Below are 19,825 nucleotides of genomic sequence, written 5' to 3' on the forward strand. Positions count from 1 at the left end.
TCGATCAGGTCTCCTTGTTTGTCCAAGCTTGCGGGCTCGGCTGCTGCTAAGGGTCTCGTTCGGGCGGCGGATCGTATGTATGCAAGCCCCTGGACCAGACGAGACTACGCTAAGACTTAGTAAAGTAAGGACTGGAAGTGTTCTGTTCTGGTTGTCCGGGGAGGGGTCCATCCCTGTCTGTAAGCCATGAGGTACAGGTCGGTACATGGCTCAAAGGAGGACAGAATCGACACCATAACGCGGGCACTATCAGCGCATCGCCCACTGAAGGGTTGTTAAGTGATGGGATTTGCGACGAGGCCTAGAAGAGGTCTAGGCTGAGGACAGGGATGGGATGATGGTGGATGGATTCGATGTTTCCACGAACCCAGCTGGGGATAAGATGCGATGATAGACGATGCCATGATTGGGCTCATGATCTGAAGCAGATCCACAGCACCCACCGTTCCTGGACAAGGGCCAGGCAGTATCGCAGGGTTTGAGTCAGGGACTCTTTTTCTCTTAATTGGAGTAATAAGGGGGGACTCCAGTATTCAGGAGTTTTGGTGGTGTCGGTGTTGTGCATCTAATTGATTAACGTTGCGTCAAAGGATGGAAGAGAAGGTTTCTCGCTTCTGTAATTTGAGCATGCACGGTTCCTGTTACAGTAGGTACATGCAATGCAGCATGCCAAATGCTTTGGGTAATAATGGCTTTTCTCCGTAGCTATTACAGTCTCGCCTAGATTCTGTAGTTACTGCACGGCAAATTAATTGACTTTTAGCATGTCCCATCTAGCCTAGTCGGACAGTTACTCCGTCATGTTCGCTACCAAGTTAGTCTTCAAGCCTCCTTATGGCTTCCTCGGCAAGACCGTCCCTACGGTTCCCATCGTCCATGACTAACGATAAACGTCATTGCGTAGTATGCAGATTCCATATTGTGGTCTTGACATAAACTAACTGACATTAGTAGGCCTGTGCGGCGGAGATGTTTCTAGTCTTGTGCACTTTTGATTGCCGAGTAGAATTTTAAGTTGTTCCTTACTCCTTGTGAAACGTGGTTTCTCTTGGGAGTTGAAACGTATCATTCTCTTTGTCTCAGATATTCTCCTGTTTCGCACTGCAACTGGGTAACTCCTTGCTGCACAATTCACAGCAGGTCTGTCTCTATTGCTTAATACGATTCTCACACAGACGGATCGTAGGCTCACAATGCTGCTCAAGCTCATTAGCTTAGACTTTACGGTTCCGCACCGTCCAGTATCAGATACCGGCCCCTGTGCTGCCAGCCACCACAGGTCAATGCTCACGCTACAGTAGCCCGCTAGACACCAAGAACTGAACTTTACTCATGGTACTTAAGGTACCTTCCTCTCAACTGAATTGCTCCACAAGCCACGTGGATCAATGGAATGTTGGCTGCTCCTAGTATTTCATACAAATGGTGTCACAACGGAGCCTGGAATATAGGATCCGAGTTTCGATAGGTAGGTATCTTTGGAAAATGCAAGATGGTGACGATCACAATCCCGATTTCACTAACAAGAAAGCAGTGTCCATAGCGGCAATACGCGCGTTTGTACATGCATAGGTACACCTGGATACATGCTAAACGGGTACAATGATCAACAGTCTGAGCTTTCCACGTGTTGTGTGCACTGCAATTACAGTAGGTAGCATCAGGGTGGTGCATTAGTGACTCTTCGGGCCTTTGCTCCCGTTTATCTCTCCAAACTTATAGCCAGGGTTCATCAAACAATGGAGAATAATTAAACTACCAACAGTCCTACAAAACTATGGCATAATTGATAATGGCACGGATCTCAATCATCAGTACCTATAGCAACACGAATGACAAGGACATTTCATGCTCATTCCCGTCGCTCACGTTGCACCAACACTTTGTACTGACCGGCAACCTGCAGCCCTCCCGAGATCACATAAATGAACTAGAAGCTCACTCACTTTCTAAGCCTTCTGTGGCTGCGTGTGGAAACTCAAAAACAGGCCCCGACTCATAAACTAAAATATATCAACTAACATGTGTTGGTTGACGGTTATTTTGCGCCCCTCGGCAGCCTCCTATTTTCTACTCAATCTCCAATCCTACAGTAAACACAAATACTGAGACGGAAATCCTGTGGCTATGGCGATAAACAGTGTCTTTGCCACTGTCACAGTCGGGAATTTTCTCTCCAGTACTGGGCGATTTGATGGCTCCCAGCTCCACGGAACAAGATCAGGCTCACGATCAAGATCAGGATCGAGGTAGGACAAAGAGAAAAAGGGATCGACAAAGAAAAGGGTTATTAGTGGCTACTGTGTCTCGGAACTGTCTGAGACGTTATTTCGAGTCTCACCTTTTCTCGTCCACGGGACTCACCCAATATTTATATCGTGTCGTTACTGAGAGAGATGTCCTTATCAACTCTGCACTAGCTTTAGTCTCATCCCCTGTCAGCTCAGCTCTGTTCAATCCCTTCAGCCAACCATTTCTGGCATAACGCGGCTGTAGTTTGCATCATCTCAAGTGTCAAGTTAGTGGGGATGACCGTCCAGGCTGCTAATTGGTGTGCCTTGGATATTGCGTGCATATGCAGCTTAAAAATACGGGCTGGGGCTGAGGCTGTCAAATATGATCAATATTGATGCATCGCTTTCTGCCAACAACATTTAGGATGCCACCCAAGCCATGGCTGAGCGAGGACTCCAAAGACATATAAATCTGGCTCGGCCCGATGTTTAATCATTCCTGATGGCGTTTATAGTAAAGCCAATAGCCTACCTGCCATCGGGACAGACCCTTGCGTCAATGTTTGTTTGAATTATCAGCCCTTTATTGGATAATAAGGATAGCAACAAGAGGTCATGACGCCTCTTATGCAGGCTGCCTTGGTCTACATGAAAAATATGTATAATTAGGATCAGCAGTAAGAATTACATATTCGTGACTGATGGTGTTGAGAATATTGGAAATGGCTAATTTTGTGATGGTCCTAGTAAATATATCTGGAAGTGGCTTACACATTGGCACGGCGCAAAATGAATGAGGTTTTAATTGCTACATACTAGTTCTCAAGTCTTGATGGCTATACCATGCTGTTGTGTTGTGTGGCCGAAGATATGCATGTGTCTATCTCATAGGGGGGAAAGATCAGTCTAGCATACTGCACCACCTATCTCCAAACCACAATTGCAACTCATTGCGGGCTTCTCAACAAAAGAAACTCGGATCCCACAGTACCTTGTCTGGATGATTCTAATCGACCTCTGGAGCTCTAGGCCTGAGTTGCAGCCACCAGAGGATTCATCTCTTGGTTTAGATCTGACTGTTGTTGTGCAATCGAAATACTGCAGCGTGGTTGCGGTTCTTCGGGGGGCGGTGCCCAAGATGGTGCTTCGCTCTGACCATCGTTACTCAAACAGTTACTAGAACTGTCTCGAGACTTCAGGCCTTGAGGCCGACGAACTGGCCCTGACCCTGGCATGGGTTGATCTTTAAAAGCCCTCCAAGATTTCCTGTCATAGTTGTTAGCATTTGCAAGTACTGAGGGGGGCATGATGATCTTACCTTTCGTATTTCCGTATCTACACAGACGGCATTGTTCCTTTTCCAGGCTGACACCCTCGATGATGATTTCGGGACAGTTCACCATCAACTCGCCGCGGATGCAGAGTTGGACGATGCGAGTGCTCAGTCGTGAGCACCCTTTGCACTGGACGTTCTCGCCTCGACACATGGCTACTACTGAAGAATGGGTTATTATCTTTCTTGGAGTTTGAAGTGTTGCTGGACTTACTGGATGGTAGAAGGCGGTCGTAGTGTAGGCTTGTTGCGGTTATAGAATAGAAAGTAGAATGACTCTTGCAGCCAGGCAAGATACGATTAATATAGTAGAAGAAATGATTGAATGAATGTCCCTTCCAAAGGTAACATGAAATTTTTCTAATACTATTGTTCTGTAGAATTCACCATTTGAACAACCAGTGTTCTATACATGAAATGTTCGTCGTACTGAGGCCTGCTCTGTGAAGAATGAAAAGATGGAAACAAATTGTGTGTTCTAGGCACAACAGTACTGTGGACCACATGTGAGTTAATATACCCATAGAAACACCATCAAAATACTTGCTCTGCCTGCATTGTCCCAAGTTGCTATTTTGATCTTGTTTCAGTTGTTAGCTGTATTTGTTTTGTTGGTGAGCTACTGTATTGCTCTCGCCAAACTTCTTTGTTCACAAGAACAACCATTTCGTCCGCCTCGAACACCAGAATTAGAAACAAAGCAGCGCTAAAACTTAGTCTCAGGGGATCTTGATATGTATCTTCGCGCACTTGATTTAGATACGTTTGAGTTGTTGGATAGTTTTGACTTTAGAAATTGTAGTCACCTAGGAAAACAGTTCACCAAGTTGAATATCAACCAATTCAATTTATGACCCATCAATCAAGGTAGTTTATTTTTTCAAATAGTTTTGATTAGTCTTGGTTAGAAATTCAAGCGCATTGTAGAGGCAGGTTTGTAGTTGCCTGCCAGTGTCAAGATGTGCTGATGCGTTTACGTTTTTTCCCAGGTAGCCTCTATTGTTTCTATTGAAATCGATATTTTCAATCAAACAATGGGAAATATAACCCGTATAATATTTTTTCTAGTAGCAAATCTTTTCTTGTCTCTTTGGTCCTTTCTCTGGATATGCACATGTGAAACTCTCTACCAAATCACCACAAATGCCATGATGTGGTCTCGTCCATTCACCATACCACAGGCTTACCTGCTCCCATTTCTATCGACATGTCTCTTTATTATACAGCTCGGCCTCTCTATAAGCGATCTTCCATCCATCAAACTTATGTAGAATATAGTATGCAGACAGTTTTATCACATCGATAGCCCCGAGCTCCTCCCCGAAGAATCGTGTCGAGATGAGCCAGTGCAGTACAGGCTCAACTTTATCGTTACAGGGATGCAAATCTCTGGCACTATTTCTGGTACAAACATCGATTTAAGACACTTTTTGAGGTACTCGTGCAGACTTTTTTTACAGCCACTTTGGTAGCTTTCCCGTTGGGGCTTCTCGCAGATCGAATCGGCCGTCTTCCTGTACTCGGTGCAAGCATATCCAGCATGCTTCTCTCCCAAGGCTACGCCATGTTTTTGTGCTGGCAATCAGGCAATATCCCACTCGAAGCCATTTGGGGCATCGGTGTTCCCTTGCTATTTGGCGGAGGCAGGAGTGTTGCTAAAGCTATGGTATTTGCCATCATCGCGGATATTGTACCCGGAGACAAGCGGTAGGTCATACTTGTTTTTGGGACTACGAGTACGGTTTGCTGACCATTCAGTCAGATCAACGTGGCTTCAGTGGGTTGTCGCATCTGTTCTCGGCGCCCAGCTTGTTGGGCCTGTGCTATCAGGAAAGCTTGTCCAGTCCTCATCTATATGGGTGCCGCTCTTCTTATCCTTGAGTTTGATATCTGCTGGTGGTTTTATTCTCATCGTATTTACACCGGAGGCATTGAAGCAAACACAGCCTTGGGTCGATTGTATCACAAGCATTGATCCGTATACCTACGGTATCGAGTTGGACAACCTCAACTTTGAGCTGCCCGAGAAAGCGTCAGCACTGGCCACAGCCAAGTCGATATTTTCCAGGCCTCTTTTCTGGCTTCTACCAGGTGCTGTCATGACGATGCCACTGGCTACCACACAAACAGAAATCATCATCCGCTTGATGCCGATACAGTTCGACTGGCCCCTCCATCGATCTGTACTTATTGCGTCTCTACAAAGCCTTGTCACGCTGCTCACCCTGTGCATATTACTACCTGTCATCACTTACACATGGACCAGATTCTCTCGCTCGTCAGCTCATTTCCGGTACTTCATCCTGGCTCGTTCAAGTTCCCTTTTGTTTTTCGCCGGCTGTCTCTGCATGATGATGGTCACAGATGAATCTTTTGTTATTGCCGGTCTGACCATCGCGGCTCTCGGCTCTGGTCTACCTACGCTGTGCCGCGCAATGCTAGTTGGAATGGTAGACAAAGGACGTACTGGGACTCTATTTAGAATGCTGGCAGTTGGAGAGATCTTGTGGTTCCTCATCTTTGAGACAAGCATGGGGGCATTGTTTGGGCTTGGCTTGAGGTCGTGGATTGGGCTGCCGTTTTGTCTGGCAATAGCCGCCGCTTTCTTGATAGCTCTGACAGCTTCACTGGCCCCGGCGAGGTTGCTGACGGCTGGTGATACACAAATATGCATGGTGTGGAGTGAAATCGTGCTTATATCAGTGTACAAGAATAAATTCAAAAGCCACAAGAATTCCCAACACTGCACATGTGGTTACCCTGGAACGTCTCACAACACAACATTCACATGCGTCTTGTCCTGTTGCTGAATATCTAGGGCAGCAGTTCGTAATACGAGTTTTTTTTTAAGATAGTTGGTGTATTTTAAAATGTAATGTTGGTTGAACCATGTCGTGGTGTTGATTACACAATGCTTGTTCTGCAGATCAGGTTGTTGATGTGTGAATAGGTAGGTAACCATCCAGAATGACCAGATCCTTTGTTACAAACTAAGGTAAACTAAACCATGGTATCACGTAAAGATTATAGGTTTAAATTTGTGCTTACTATGAGTGAATAATAAAGACTAAAGGCCAGCTTTACTATGTACGCGCTGCATTAGCATCACTTGATCGTCGCAATGCCGATGCAAGATGGGCCAGTAATAGAATAGTCAAAGGCTGTAACAGCTGCAAGTCTCGGCTTCTTTTCGTCGATATATATTTAGTTTACGTGAGACCCCATCACGGTGAACTTTGGTCAAAGCTTAATTGATTCGATCCCGCCACGTTTGTCTCAGTTGAAGATGCCGTTCTCGAAATCGAAAGATGAGTGAAACGAGGAGAAGCCAGGGTATAAATAAAATATCTTGGCCTAAATACTACCCAAGGAGACTTAGTACGCAGCAACACCCAACCTGATGCAACTACAAAGCTGTTTACTGTGGCATCTCTTTTATATCGATTTGTCTCGTTCAAAAATACTTATTTTGCCTTGATTTATTTCTAATCAGCAAAACCCAGCCTCTAAAAAGCAATAATACATTATCACGTCATTTCACGAGGGGCCAGTCAGTCCACCCTCTGTGTTGAGCAATTTAGAGACATCGACAGCATCTCACTCAAAGACGGTGGCTCACGACAACATTTGAAAGGTATTCGATAGAAATGACTGCTCCAATGATCAATACAGAAGAGGCTCTTCGTCGAGTCATTAACACTACACCCATAATTGACCATCACGCCCATCCTCTTCTCAAACTCAGCGCGATAAGAAAACACCCTCTTCTATCAATCGCTACTGAGGCCAGCGGAGATGCCATCGAGGACTCAAAGACTAGTTTGGCTCATCTCCGCGTTGTGACGCTCCTCTCTCGTCACCTCGGCACTGAGCCGACCTGGGATGCCGTCGAAGCTGCTGTGATAAGGAAGCAAAAGGGCAACTATGACGAGTGGATAAAGACATGTCTCTCAGGAATCGAAAACATATTGGTCGATGATCTCTTGGGTGATCCAGCTGATGTCGAGCCCTATCACACGCTTGATGCCTACACGAGAAGCCCCAACAAGCGTATTCTTCGTATCGAGGAAGTCGCGGCAGATTGTATCGAAAAGGCCTGTGGACAATTTTCGCACCCTTCCGAGGCATTCTCTGGATCTGTCGAGAACTTTATGAATGCCATATACGATGCTCTTGATGATCCAGAAATCGTCGGTTTCAAGTCGGTCATCTGCTACCGAACAGGCCTTGCCGTCACTCAAGTTACCGACCTTGAGATTATCATGCAAAAATTCCAGCTCATCTTTGACGCCAGAAAAGAGGATGGTGCTCAGATATTTGAGAGACTTGACCATGAACCTCTCAACGACTACTTTCTTCACATCCTGGCCGGTCTGGTTCAAAACAGCGAAGACGAGCATAAAAAGCCAATTCAGTTCCACACTGGTCTGGGTGACAACGACATTACCTTGTCCAAGTCATCGCCCGCTCATCTACAGGAGTTCATCAAGACATACCCAGATGTACCGATTGTTTTGCTCCACGCCAGTTATCCATTTACCCGTGAGCTGGGATATCTGGCCACCGTTTACGCAAACGTTTACGCTGATATCGGAGAAGTGTTCCCCTTCATCAGTCGTGAAGGACAAGAAGGGGTTGTCCGACAAATTCTGGAGCTTTGTCCGACATCAAAGATCCTTTGGAGTACCGATGGGCATTTCTTCCCGGAGACTTACATCGTAGCCGTGGATCAGCTCCGAGAAGTATTGCAGACTGTCCTGGTTGATTATGTCAACAAGGGAGACTTTTCTTGGACACAAGCAGCCCAGATGACACGAGACATGCTCTTCAATAACGCAAACAAGCTCTACGACCTAGGCTTGGAATTCAAGCCACTCCTCACAAACTCTAGTCATGGGCTTGAATGCTCGGAGCAGAATAATGTTGCAACGCTCTCACGATTTCTCAAGAATAAGGAGGAACCAAGGTTCTTGCAGGTGACTTGGACCGACTACACCGCCATGTCGAGGGTGCGAGCAATTCCCATGCGTCGTGTATGGTCTTTATTGCGAAGCGGGGAGGATTTTGCTTTTGGCGTAACTAAGGCTGGCCTTGGCATTGATCAGAGAGACTGTCCAGTACCCAGCGTTACACCGACAGGGGAGTATAGGCTGCATCCAGATCTAAGCACTCTTCGCCTTGGCCCCCGAAAGGGATATATCACAGTCATGGGTGACTTCAAGGAGAAGAACGGAGCTGCTGCGTCTCTCTGCACACGCACTCTCTTGAAGAGGACGCTTGACCAAGCAGCTAAGCAAGGGCTCGAGTTCACACTTGGATTCGAGATCGAGCTCGTCCTCTTCCGTCGCTGTGGGACGGCCGGGTACGAACCTCTCGAAACGGACGGGCACGCTTGGTCGGTGACCCGAGCTATGGACCATGAAGCGGCGACTGAAGTCCTTGAAGATGCCGTCGAGAAACTTGATGCTGCTGGTATATACATCGAGATGATGCACCCCGAAAGCTCCAATGGACAATATGAATTCGTCATGCCCAGAGCACCGGCGCTGGAGGCCGTGGACAATCTTCTTTTCACAAGAGATGTTATCAGTGGATGTGCTACAGCAAAAGGATTCCGCATGACGCTCCATCCCAAGCCATATGAGACGGAGTGTGGGACAGCAGCGCACATGCATATCTCCATCTCAACGCCCATTGGATCAGAGAAGGACGTTTACGAACCGTTCTACGCCGGTATTCTGAAGCACCTTCGGGCCATCGCGGCATTTACATACAGCAGCAAGGTTAGTTATGACAGGGTCGTGGATGGCTGCTGGGCCGGTGGTACTTGGGTTGCCTGGGGCACTCAGAACCGCGAGGTGCCCCTGCGCAAGGTCGAGGGTAGTCACTGGGAAATCAAGTGCATCGACGGGATCGCCAATCCTTACCTGTCGCTGGCAGCGATCATACTAGCAGGCGTGCAGGGACTCGCCGACAATGAGGGGCTTGTCTTGGGAGATTGCACAAAGGATCCCGCATTACTGTCTTCGTCTGAAAGAGAAGAACTCAAGATAAGCGTAAGGTTACCCCGGAGTATACAAGAGGCGCTCCAGGCTCTGCAGCAAGATACAGAGTTGGTAGGGTTGCTCGGGGCAGAAGCGGTGCAAAGATACATCGAGATCAAGAAGTCTGAGACGGATGTCCTGGAGGAGCTGAATATCGATGAGCGAAGACAGTGGATTATGGAGCGATACTGAGGTGGTAGTAATGATCTCGTGTATCTACAGCGGAGACTTTGATCTGTACTCGGTAGTTGGACTAATTAGTGTGTGAAGAGTCGAAACAAAAACTTGGCATCTTGAACAAGAATTTCCAAATGTCATGTTCCCTGTCAGCTGAACAGCATTTATGTGGTGATTCGTGACTAGAGACAGACGAAGCGAAGCTACTACCTATTTACATGGACAGGGCTTTCGCGAGATCCGCAGAACTGGGCAAGCAAGGATGATGACAATTCAAGATGCGATAAATAGACGATACTGACCGCTGGGTCAGTTTGGTTGGGCATGAAGAGAGAAGGGGATTGTTTCTTGGTTGGAATGGGAGAACTGGAGATGGAGGGTTGAGCTTTGTTAAAATGGCGGGTGATTCCATTGCCTCATTCCATACGGCCTATAACTGGAATGTGTATGTATATATTCAGAGACAGCCACTTCACCGGTAACTGTCAAGACAAGACTGAGACATCTCGAATAAGAATTGTTGTATACAGGCTTTTGAATACATAATCTTTTTGATAGGTTGTGGTGGTTCTTACTCGAGAGTCTAGAACCTCGTCCGCCAAGGATCGTATCATGTTATTTAAAGGTGTCTTTGAATGTGGAGCCTCCCCAAGTAAAGGAAAGAAAAGTTGTTGTCGATCTGTTGATGAAAGTCAGATCGAGAAATAGAAAAGGCTTGGCGAGGGGATAAAAAAGTTCGCTAATTTGTCGCCTTTTACCCGGGGGCGTGTTTGGTGCTTGCTTTTTGGCTTTTTGCTTGGATGGGGAAATTAAAATAAACGGAGCAAAACACCTACCCGGGGCGTAATGTCCGCAAACCAATCAATATTTATTCCATGGATACCAGTATACGAAGTACACAGAGTTTATTCTTTATCAACGTTTAAACAGTCTGAGAGCAAAATAACCCGTTCAATAATATCAGAGTTTACCAACCAAACAACTAATTCCCTCTACGGAAAAGTGCCCTGACTAAAAAACCAGTCTAAAGCATAAGGGTCCTCCTGGGCAACAGTCCAGGCACATTTGACAGTTCAACGACTTTGCCACTGGAAATGAGGTGGATCGAACCCGTTTCAACAGTATCCGCATTATTGATAATAAACCAGTCTACAAAAGAGAGAGAGAGAGAGATACAGTAACTGTCTTCTTCGAGGTAATAAATCAATCCAAACATTTTATACATACTCTGCTTCCTGGGTACTAATGTATACATTTAAACTTCATGTAGTGGCCTAATCCGTCTTTCAGCTCTTTAGGTCTTGAATATTTAACCTTTGGCTCTCAGTAGCGGAGAAGAGACCACCGTCTCATGTCGCATTCATCCAGATCCGCTTAATTCCGCCTATCTGTTTCTTTTTCTGTCTGCGCGCTATTCTCTTCTCTTTCCCTCTGTTTCTCTCCTCACAGGGCTCTCTCGTTCTCGTTTGTGTTAATCGATGCACGCGATCGGCCAGGCTGTAGACGATCGTTACCCTTTTCATCCTTGCATCAATGTTTATCACCCGTAGCCGAAGTCAATCTAGTTTGGAGTTTGTTTTCTTTCAATGTTGATCAGTGAATGAATAAGCACTAGATATTCGATAATTGCTGCTTGCATTCAAAGAGTAGATATTGATGGAAAGAATTGGATAACGAATACTATGATAAAACAGTCTCTACTATTCAATTCATGTCAACTTAAAGTCAAACCACTACTCAATGGGTTACTCCGGTCTCTATAGAGGTATGCACCTGTCTTCCAGTACAGTCCACTATAGTCCACCTGCAGCTTACCCATTCTAACTCCCCGCCCCATGGCGCCAGACTCAATTGGCTTTACCCATCTCCGCGCAATCCGCTTCATGTCTGTTTGTAACTGGGCTAAGTCCGGTAACGACGGGGATGGTATTTCTGATATGTCCCATTTCCATTTGAAAACGAATGCCTGATATTCATCTTGACTTGGCAGAGTTTGACTGCAAAGAACATCAGCCTTGACAGAATTGCTGTACAATCAATCGCAGAAACTGAATGATACCTACTGAAACCAGTCACTGACTACCTCCTTGCCTGCACCTCCACGCGTCGGGTAGCTTCTCTAAAGGGCCAAGCTTTATTGCTCTACTGCTACAGTACCTGCCATCCAACCAAACGGCACACCCCAAAAAGCCTCCGCTGATCACAGCACTCTCCTCCCAATCCCCATCCTTCCTCCCCAGCTCTTACATCCCAAATCCCGGACAGTCTTTTGTGTCCCGTCAGCTGCAGTTGCGACTTCGTACGACTCGCTCCTTTAGAGCAAACCTGTGCAATATTGAGTCGAGCACTTACGGGCACAGACAGCAACAGCAGCAAGGACGATACGCGCATTTTCAGTCCTGGTATACTCTTCAGCTTCTTTCGGTCGCTATTGAAACGGTTGCTATCCCCGGAAACACCGAGTCAGCACACCCACGCTCAGAAAGCTTTCGCCTCCTTTGGCTGTGCTGTCGATCATCGGTCCACAATCACAACCTCTCTTTGCGACGAGTAGTTTGAGTTATTCTGGACGACGGCGATAGCGACGACAAGAGGGGACCACGTTGAAGCTTGGCATCCACCCAATTCTATCCAAGATCGCAGGCGCCGAGACGAGCCTAATCTTCGCCCCGTGCAACTGCCCTTTGGCTTCATCGGACCTTTCGAGCACGACTTCTTCGACCATTATCCCATCGTCTGCGCCTTGAACTGACTACTTTCCAACAAAGTTGACGATGCCGCGTCGTCGCGCTCGACCCTCGCATCCTTTCTTTTAGCCTGCCTATCATGCGCATCGCCATTCGTGAGCAGCTTGCGGCCCTCGTCCTTCTCGCCGTCCTCGTCTCCCTCGCAATTGTCTCTATACCAACATGGATTTATGTCAACCGCTTTGTCGTCGATATCGAGCGCGATGGCCTGCAACTTACAGCTTCTCTCAAGGCGTCCCGGATTTCGGCAGAGCTTGATCTTATTGAAACCATCGCCATGACCATTTCCTCTCGAATTCTCGTCCAGAATGCACTCACCAACTACTACAACACTGGCAGGAATGAGTGGGCAGATGCCCGTGCGGATCTCGAAAGCGCACTTTCTGTCAGCACGACATCGGGCTTGCTGCAGATAAGACTGTATTCGAGAAACAACACAAAAACCAAAGGCGGCGTTTTGCTCAATGTGACATCTCTTTCGGTACCAGAGATTGAACTCCCCTACAAGGATTCGGCAGGATCTAATGTTTTCCTTGGTGACACTGGCCTGGGTTACCCCCCAAGCCTGTTCCCTAATCTTACATATATTGATCTCGAGCGGCCGAACAATGTGCGGAATAACACTACCGCATATGCAGCCGAGGCTTTCGATGATGTTCGAATTGCTCGCGATGGAGGTTTATTACTTGGTCCTCTGGTTCTTAACGAATCGGCTTCTCTCTTGTCCGTGACCATTCCTGTTCGCGACAATAACGATACTTTTATTCTGGGCTATATGAGCGTTGTCACTCTTGCTCAATCCCTCACTGCGATTCAGGAGTCCCGTGAAGGACTGGGCGAGACAGGTACAGTTCTACTTATTGGCCCAACGGACCGATCCAACCGCTTCAACAAGACACAGCCAGCAAGCAATGCCACATACACCCCTGACCGTGATAAATTTGGCAATGTCCTTGTCAAATTTGTCCTTCCCCCAAAGAGCCCAGAGGGGCACAAGGATCTTCACGACATTCATAAGTTTGTCAGCGAGTATGGCAACAGGGCATTTCCGGTAAAGAATTATCCAGCAGCATTCGATTCATTCACCAAGCATTACGACACAGTCAGCAACGCCAGTTCTCTAATAAATACTCACAATGAACAAAACTCCCGTGTCGCTGTTGGCTTTGCTCGAACTCAGACCCCCCTAGCAAACTGGACAGTCATTGTCGAGAAAGCCAAATGGGAGGCGTATAAGCCGATAAACACTTTGCGGAATATCCTTCTTGGCACTGTCTTTGGCACTGTCGGTTTGATAGCATTAATTATCATTCCCTGTGCTCACGTCAGTGTTTTGCCTATTCGAAAACTCAAGGCTGCCACAGAAAAGTCGATCAACCCCCCAGGATACGAAGACTCGTTTATCGACTCCGACTCTGAATTTGATGACGAAATTCCAAGCTCTGGAGGCCAATCACGACGATCGAAAAAGAAGGGACCTATAGCCAAATTTATCCGACGACTTCAGGGCAAATCGAATGGACCCAGCTCGAATCGAGATGTGGCCCGTCGGATGTTCAAGATCCCTGCCAAGGTCGATGATCGAAAACACTTTGTCACAGATGAGCTTACCGAATTGACACGGACCTTCAACGACATGAGCGACGAATTAGTGAAGCAGTATCTATCTCTCGAAGTCAAGGTTGCCGAGCGCACCAGAGAATTGGAGGAGAGCAAGAAAGCTGCAGAGGCAGCCAACGAAAGCAAGACGTTGTTCATCGCCAACATTTCTCATGAGCTCAAGACCCCTTTAAATGGCATTCTTGGCATGTGCGCCGTGTGCATGGAGGAGAATGACATTGTGAGGATCAAGCAGTCGTTGAAGACACTTTACAAATCGGGCGACCTACTACTTCATCTTTTGGAGGATTTGTTGAGTTTCTCCAAGAACCAGATTGGCCAACAACTCAGCCTCGAGTTGAGAGAGTTTCGCCTGGCTGATATCCGATCACAAATCTTGACCATTTTTGACAAACAGGTTCGAGAAGGAAAGATCAATTTCTCGGTAGATTTCATTAGCTCCGATAACGTCGATTTCAGTGCGAGTCCAGATCGAACAAATGGCGAGACGAGATTGCCAGCACTGGGCCCCCACGGAACTGGAAGACTCAAGGATATGTGCTTGTGGGGTGACCAGCACCGTATACTCCAGGTCATCATCAACTTGGTGAGCAACAGTCTAAAGTTTACGCCTCACAATGGAAGTGTTTCGGTTCGCATCAAGTGTCTTGGAGAAGCAGAGGCACTTGCCGAGAATGATAGTCGAGCATCGTCAATATCCAAGAACTCACGAAACAACTCGCGGACGGGACGCCCTCGACAGCGTGGGAGCGCCAGCTCAGCGAATTCAGGAGGCTCAGGCCGAAACTCGACACAGAAATTCAGCAGTACAGGAACCGCACTCTCTATCAACCCTAGGGACCCGAAGGCGACGCCTCATGTGCAAGTCCGCGAGCGATCACCGACGCCGCCTCCTCCAGGTGCCAAATCATACGTCTTCGAGTTTGAGGTTCAAGATACTGGCCCGGGTATCCCAGAGCACATGCAGCAAAAGGTGTTTGAGCCTTTCGTCCAAGGAGATCTCGGTTTGAGTAAGAAGTTTGGTGGTACTGGTCTTGGCTTGAGTATCTGCCACCAGCTTGCAGGCCTTATGGGAGGTTCTATCAAGTTACGGAGTACTGTGGGCGTGGGCACAACCTTCACTATGCATATTCCACTGAAATATGTAAAAGACCGGTAAGCTCTTACCGCCAATGATGCGTGTGTCTGTACTAATATTTAGATCTAGAACTTCGAGCACTGCTTCAAGCAGTGTCAAATCCCGCCCAACAAGCGTAGATGCTGGCGATTTGGAACTGCAGCGCACTGCCCCTAGCACTCCCAAGCCTGCCGCCGAGACGAAGTCGGCGGGGGCTCTCAACCCTCAACCTCGTTTAGTCGGCCTGAGCCAACCTTATTTTGCTGCAAACCCTCCAGCTGTCAAGAGTACACAGCAAAAGATGGCTGAAATTGACCGTGCCATGGCGAACAAGAATGGTCAAAGAGTACGTGTTTTGGTTGCAGATGACAACTCGACCAACATTGAAGTTGTCAGCCGCATGCTGAAACTTGAGGACGTTTACGATGTGACCATTGCAAAAGATGGCCAGGAAGCATACGATCTTGTCAAGGCGACAATGGAGAAAAACCAGTCTTTTGACGTGATCTTTATGGATGTCCAAATGCCGAATGTTGACGGACTACAAAGTACCCGACTTATTCGAGAGATGGGTTACAAATCCCCCATTGTTGCCCTGACAGCCTTTTCCGAAGAGAGCAATGTCAAGGAATGCATTGACTCTGGTATGGATGAGTTTCTTGCTAAACCTATCCGACGACCGGCTCTTAAGCAAGTTCTCAAAAAGTTTGCGACAATCCCCGAGGAGCCAGAGAACGAGAAGCGCTCGTCTTCGCTCAAGCCAAAAGCGAGAGTAAATGGTCATGCTGTTCAGCCACATAGGGAGGGAGAAAATGGTGCACCTAAGGAGAAACACTGATGACACCTTTAATCGATATTTATGCCGAGACCCATCTTGAGAACATCAGCAAAACGACGTATCGCACACCTAACGACATACCCATCTCACAACACTACCTTATTCCACATACATCCTTTATTTGTTTCAAGTTGCAAAAGTTTAGCGGGAGGATATCTCTTTTTCCGGAGTTTAGCATTTTTCTTTGTTCATTTAACAGCAGGAGGTGGGTCAGGAAAATGACGGCCTGATACTTTCTGGGTTCTTGGGGTTCTTCTTATGCGCGTCCAGAACTATTGTTAACCCTTCACCTTTTGGGATGGATGCTTTCTCTTTTATTTTTCAGCTATCGCATTACAGTCGACAGGCCCGTACATACACATAAGCGTACACGTTTTGACCTATTTTATTTAGTTTTTATCCCCCCAGTTATTGAGGCATTGACTGTTGCTGGAAAGAGTCTGCGCGGAAAGGGGGGCGGCTTGGATACGGCACTCAAAGAGGAGATAGAGAGAAGAGGAATCGGAGGAGAGTGAGAGAAGGAGAAAGAGGCGTATATACATACTCATGTAATTATATATATACGCATAATATTGTGATGAAGGAAGAACAGAAACTCGTCACTTGGACGCATTGCATACATGATTGTAGCCTAGGTATCCATTTATGACTTATAGGAAGCTCCTTAAAACATATTAGGCCAACTCAGTTAATACCACGGTGCTTGTGATTCTAGATAGGCACGTTGCTATGAATTGTTTTCAGCATTCTTGACCAGACTTCCACGAAATCAGGGTTCATTTTCCGTGACACACATTTATTTTTCACACAAAAGGCGCAGTGGCAGAGTGGTCTAATGCGATAGACTAGAAATCTATTCTCTTCGGAGGCGTCTGTTCGAATCAGGCCTGCGTCGGTGTTTTCTTTTTGTGATTGTTGTACTCGGTGTCTTTTGCTGATTGGTTTGTGCAACTGTTACTGATTTGAAATTGATCGAGTAATGAATGCATTGTTCCAAGGATACCTACTGTAACTTGATTGATAACATGAACAATTAACCATCGAGAACATACTCCAACAGTCAAGATCTGTAACTTTCATTAAATCAGTAGCATTAAGCGTATCACAAAAATAAAGCTCTGCATGGGATTTCCGTTGTTAAAGCTAATTTACAGTGTTCAACCTCTCTAACGGCAGGGTATATTTCAGGGGACTTTTCCACTGGGGCGTTAGTTACTCCCCGCCAACCACTGGATTCCTGCGACTCTTTCATGGGGGGCACAGCCTACTCCACCTGCCCTTTAGCTACATTCATTTGCATAAGGAGGCTCGGATGAAGGAAGGGTACGTACTCCTCCAATACACACGTAAGGCTTCACGAGCCACAGCGCGACCGTTCCATTCTATCCCCGTCAGCTTCACAAGAGGGTCGCATATTTTTCCTCCCCTCGCAACTCCGAGTCTTTTATCAACGATATTATATTACATCGCGCGCATCGAACGAGACCGATAGATCGATTCTGCCGACGATACAATGGCCGACGAACAACCCCGTGGCATCGACCACACTGATTCCATCGACTCAAATGATGGCCCGAAGCAGCCGGACAAGAAGAAGAGTCGCCGCCCTGCGAGTGAGTGCGCCTCAAAATAATGCGCTTCATATAAACAAGCCATGCACGAATGAATACATACAAGGAGAACAATAAATGCTAATTGATGCATCTCAGATACTGCCTTTCGACAGCAACGTCTAAAGGCCTGGCAGTATGTCATTGCTACCCTTATCCCATCTGCTCAATCGCCCCTTCGATGCTGATACAATGCGACAGGCCTATCCTCACACCAAAGACTGTCCTGCCTCTCTTCTTCGCCATTGGAATTATATTCGCTCCCATCGGAGGTCTGCTGTTGTACGCGAGCTCTCAGGTACAATTTCCCTGAAACTCCAACCACCTTTACCACTTCATTCTAATGCGCAAACCCAGGTCCAAGAGATTCGACTCGACTATACCAACTGCATTGTCGATGCTCCCATTCGTAGTAGAGGTGGAAGCAACTTTACAGCAATACCTGGCAGCGCCGTCAGCACTGCATTCAAGAGTTCTAACAGTTCTGTGAATGCTCAATGGGCGCGCGAGGTCAACGTCAGCACCACGCTTGACAACGGTGTTAAAACTTTCAACCCTCGATGCCATCTCAAGTTTACCATCCCAGAAGAGATGGGTCCTCCGGTTCTTTTCTACTACCACCTTACCAATTTCTACCAGAATCATCGTCGATACGTTCTCTCCTTCGACACGGACCAGCTCAAGGGTTCAAAGCGATCCATCAGCGATATTCGTAACTCCGATTGCACTCCCCTATATGGAGAGGGAGACAAGCCTTACTACCCTTGTGGTCTCATCGCCAACTCCATGTTCAACGACACCTTCACTAGCCCCAAGCTTACAAACCCCCCAGGGGTCAGTGGCAACGAGACATGGATCTACCAGATGAGCAACAACTCGGGTATCTCATGGGACAGTGACAAAGATCTTTACAAAGAGACCGAGTATAGCTACGATGAAATTGTGCCGCCTCCCAACTGGCAAAAGCGCTACCCCGATGGATACACCAAAGATACTCCTCCTCCTAACCTCAAAGAATGGGAAGCTTTCCAGGTCTGGATGCGTACAGCGGGTCTTCCCACCTTTAGCAAGCTTTACCAGCGTAACAACACCCAGGCTATGTGGCCAGGAACCTATGATCTTATCATCGATGACCGTAAGTCAGTTGCTAGCGTTGCTAGGACATTTCGTCTAACCCCAGACCAGATTTCCCGACTCGAGAGTACAAGGGTTCCAAGTCCATCATTATCTCTACCCGAACCGTTATTGGAGGACGCAACCCCTTCCTCGGCATCGCTTATGTTGTCGTCGGTGGTGTTTGCATCCTTCTCGGTACTGTCTTCACAGTCACTCATCTTATCCGACCCAGGTTTGTCTTCTGCGTGGCCGTGAGCATTCTTCTTACTAACCTGGCAATAGAAAATTGGGTGATCACACTTATCTCTCGTGGAACAACGCCCCTGGCGCCAAGTCTGGTCCCAGTACGGCTGTCGCTTCCGGTCGCGATCTCCGTCCTGGCGAGGCCTAGTCAGCTCGTGACGATGCTCGCGCTCTTCTCGAAGATCCTTCAAGTCCAGCCTCTGCATCTCTCAAGTCCCCGCCTAACGCAACAGGTGGGATTCTCCTACCTATGTCGTCCTCGTCCAGGTCAGGCGTGTAGTCGGATACGCGAAACAAGCACTCGGCGTTGACTGCTGGGTACCAAGAGATGGTGCTCTGAATCATGTTTTTGGTTTTTTTGGATATCGCCATTTGTTTTCATTGCTCATGTGGCCCTTTGTCTTTTACTTTTACTGTGCGACTAGTCATTGCTGCAGTCTCCGACTCTTCTGTTTTCTTTTTTGGGCATTGGAAGGGTAGCAAACGCCTGACTCCAACAAGATTCCCTCGTGGCATAGCGGCGTCTTGCCTACCCATGCTTTCAAAAAAGCTTGAGAAAAAATGGGACGGAGAAAGAGTGTGGATTGTATGATTCGTACGTATTTATATGGGTAGGGAGTTTGGCGCGCTGCGACTCGGAATCAAGGATAGAATGAATTCAACTGTTTACGAATGCTGTCTTGAAAAGGATGTGAAGATAACCACAACATTTGAAGTTCAAGCAGTCACTGACATACATGCTTTTC

The 19,825-nt window shown here is 47.2% G+C and overlaps 5 protein-coding genes and 1 non-coding gene across 6 annotated transcripts; 5 read left to right on the forward strand and 1 right to left on the reverse strand.

The window, feature by feature from the left end:
• Nucleotides 1-3,429: 3,429 nt before the first annotated feature.
• Nucleotides 3,430-3,857, reverse strand: EDB82DRAFT_531936 (uncharacterized protein; the record flags this gene model as incomplete). The annotated part of the gene is made up of 2 exons (XM_025731663.2): nucleotides 3,553-3,857; nucleotides 3,430-3,500 (listed from the first exon to the last, which is right to left on the reverse strand). The coding sequence occupies exons 1-2, from the start codon at nucleotides 3,719-3,721 to the stop codon at nucleotides 3,430-3,432; spliced, it is 240 nt and encodes a 79-aa protein (XP_025590666.1). The 5' UTR covers nucleotides 3,722-3,857.
• A 1,250-nt stretch (nucleotides 3,858-5,107) lies between these two features.
• Nucleotides 5,108-6,377, forward strand: EDB82DRAFT_470317 (uncharacterized protein; the record flags this gene model as incomplete). The annotated part of the gene is made up of 2 exons (XM_025731662.2): nucleotides 5,108-5,274; nucleotides 5,330-6,377. 2 exons carry the CDS (start codon nucleotides 5,108-5,110, stop codon nucleotides 6,375-6,377), a joined length of 1,215 nt encoding a protein of 404 aa, XP_025590665.1.
• Nucleotides 6,378-6,922: 545 nt separating this feature from the next.
• Nucleotides 6,923-10,103, forward strand: EDB82DRAFT_19632 (uncharacterized protein). Its single transcript, XM_025731661.2, has one exon. The coding sequence runs from the start codon at nucleotides 7,215-7,217 to the stop codon at nucleotides 9,801-9,803; it is 2,589 nt and encodes an 862-aa protein (XP_025590664.1). The 5' UTR covers nucleotides 6,923-7,214; the 3' UTR covers nucleotides 9,804-10,103.
• Nucleotides 10,104-12,397: 2,294 nt separating this feature from the next.
• EDB82DRAFT_19654 (uncharacterized protein) lies at nucleotides 12,398-16,261 on the forward strand. The gene is made up of 2 exons (XM_065607182.1): nucleotides 12,398-15,310; nucleotides 15,363-16,261. Exons 1-2 carry the CDS (start codon nucleotides 12,615-12,617, stop codon nucleotides 16,108-16,110), a joined length of 3,444 nt encoding a protein of 1,147 aa, XP_065465384.1. The 5' UTR covers nucleotides 12,398-12,614; the 3' UTR covers nucleotides 16,111-16,261.
• Nucleotides 16,262-16,923: 662 nt separating this feature from the next.
• EDB82DRAFT_t11 lies at nucleotides 16,924-17,005 on the forward strand. The gene has a single exon. It is a non-coding gene; the product is annotated as a tRNA-Ser (tRNA).
• Nucleotides 17,006-17,455: 450 nt separating this feature from the next.
• On the forward strand, nucleotides 17,456-19,325 carry EDB82DRAFT_19752 (ligand-effect modulator 3 family). The gene is made up of 6 exons (XM_025731658.2): nucleotides 17,456-17,723; nucleotides 17,820-17,856; nucleotides 17,922-18,018; nucleotides 18,078-18,855; nucleotides 18,906-19,068; nucleotides 19,119-19,325. The coding sequence occupies exons 1-6, from the start codon at nucleotides 17,624-17,626 to the stop codon at nucleotides 19,225-19,227; spliced, it is 1,284 nt and encodes a 427-aa protein (XP_025590661.1). The 5' UTR covers nucleotides 17,456-17,623; the 3' UTR covers nucleotides 19,228-19,325.
• Nucleotides 19,326-19,825: the final 500 nt, after the last annotated feature.

Source organism: Fusarium venenatum (genome assembly GCF_020744135.1).
Source record: "Fusarium venenatum strain MPI-CAGE-CH-0201 chromosome Unknown EDB82scaffold_1, whole genome shotgun sequence".
Classification (NCBI taxonomy): domain Eukaryota; kingdom Fungi; phylum Ascomycota; class Sordariomycetes; order Hypocreales; family Nectriaceae; genus Fusarium; species Fusarium venenatum.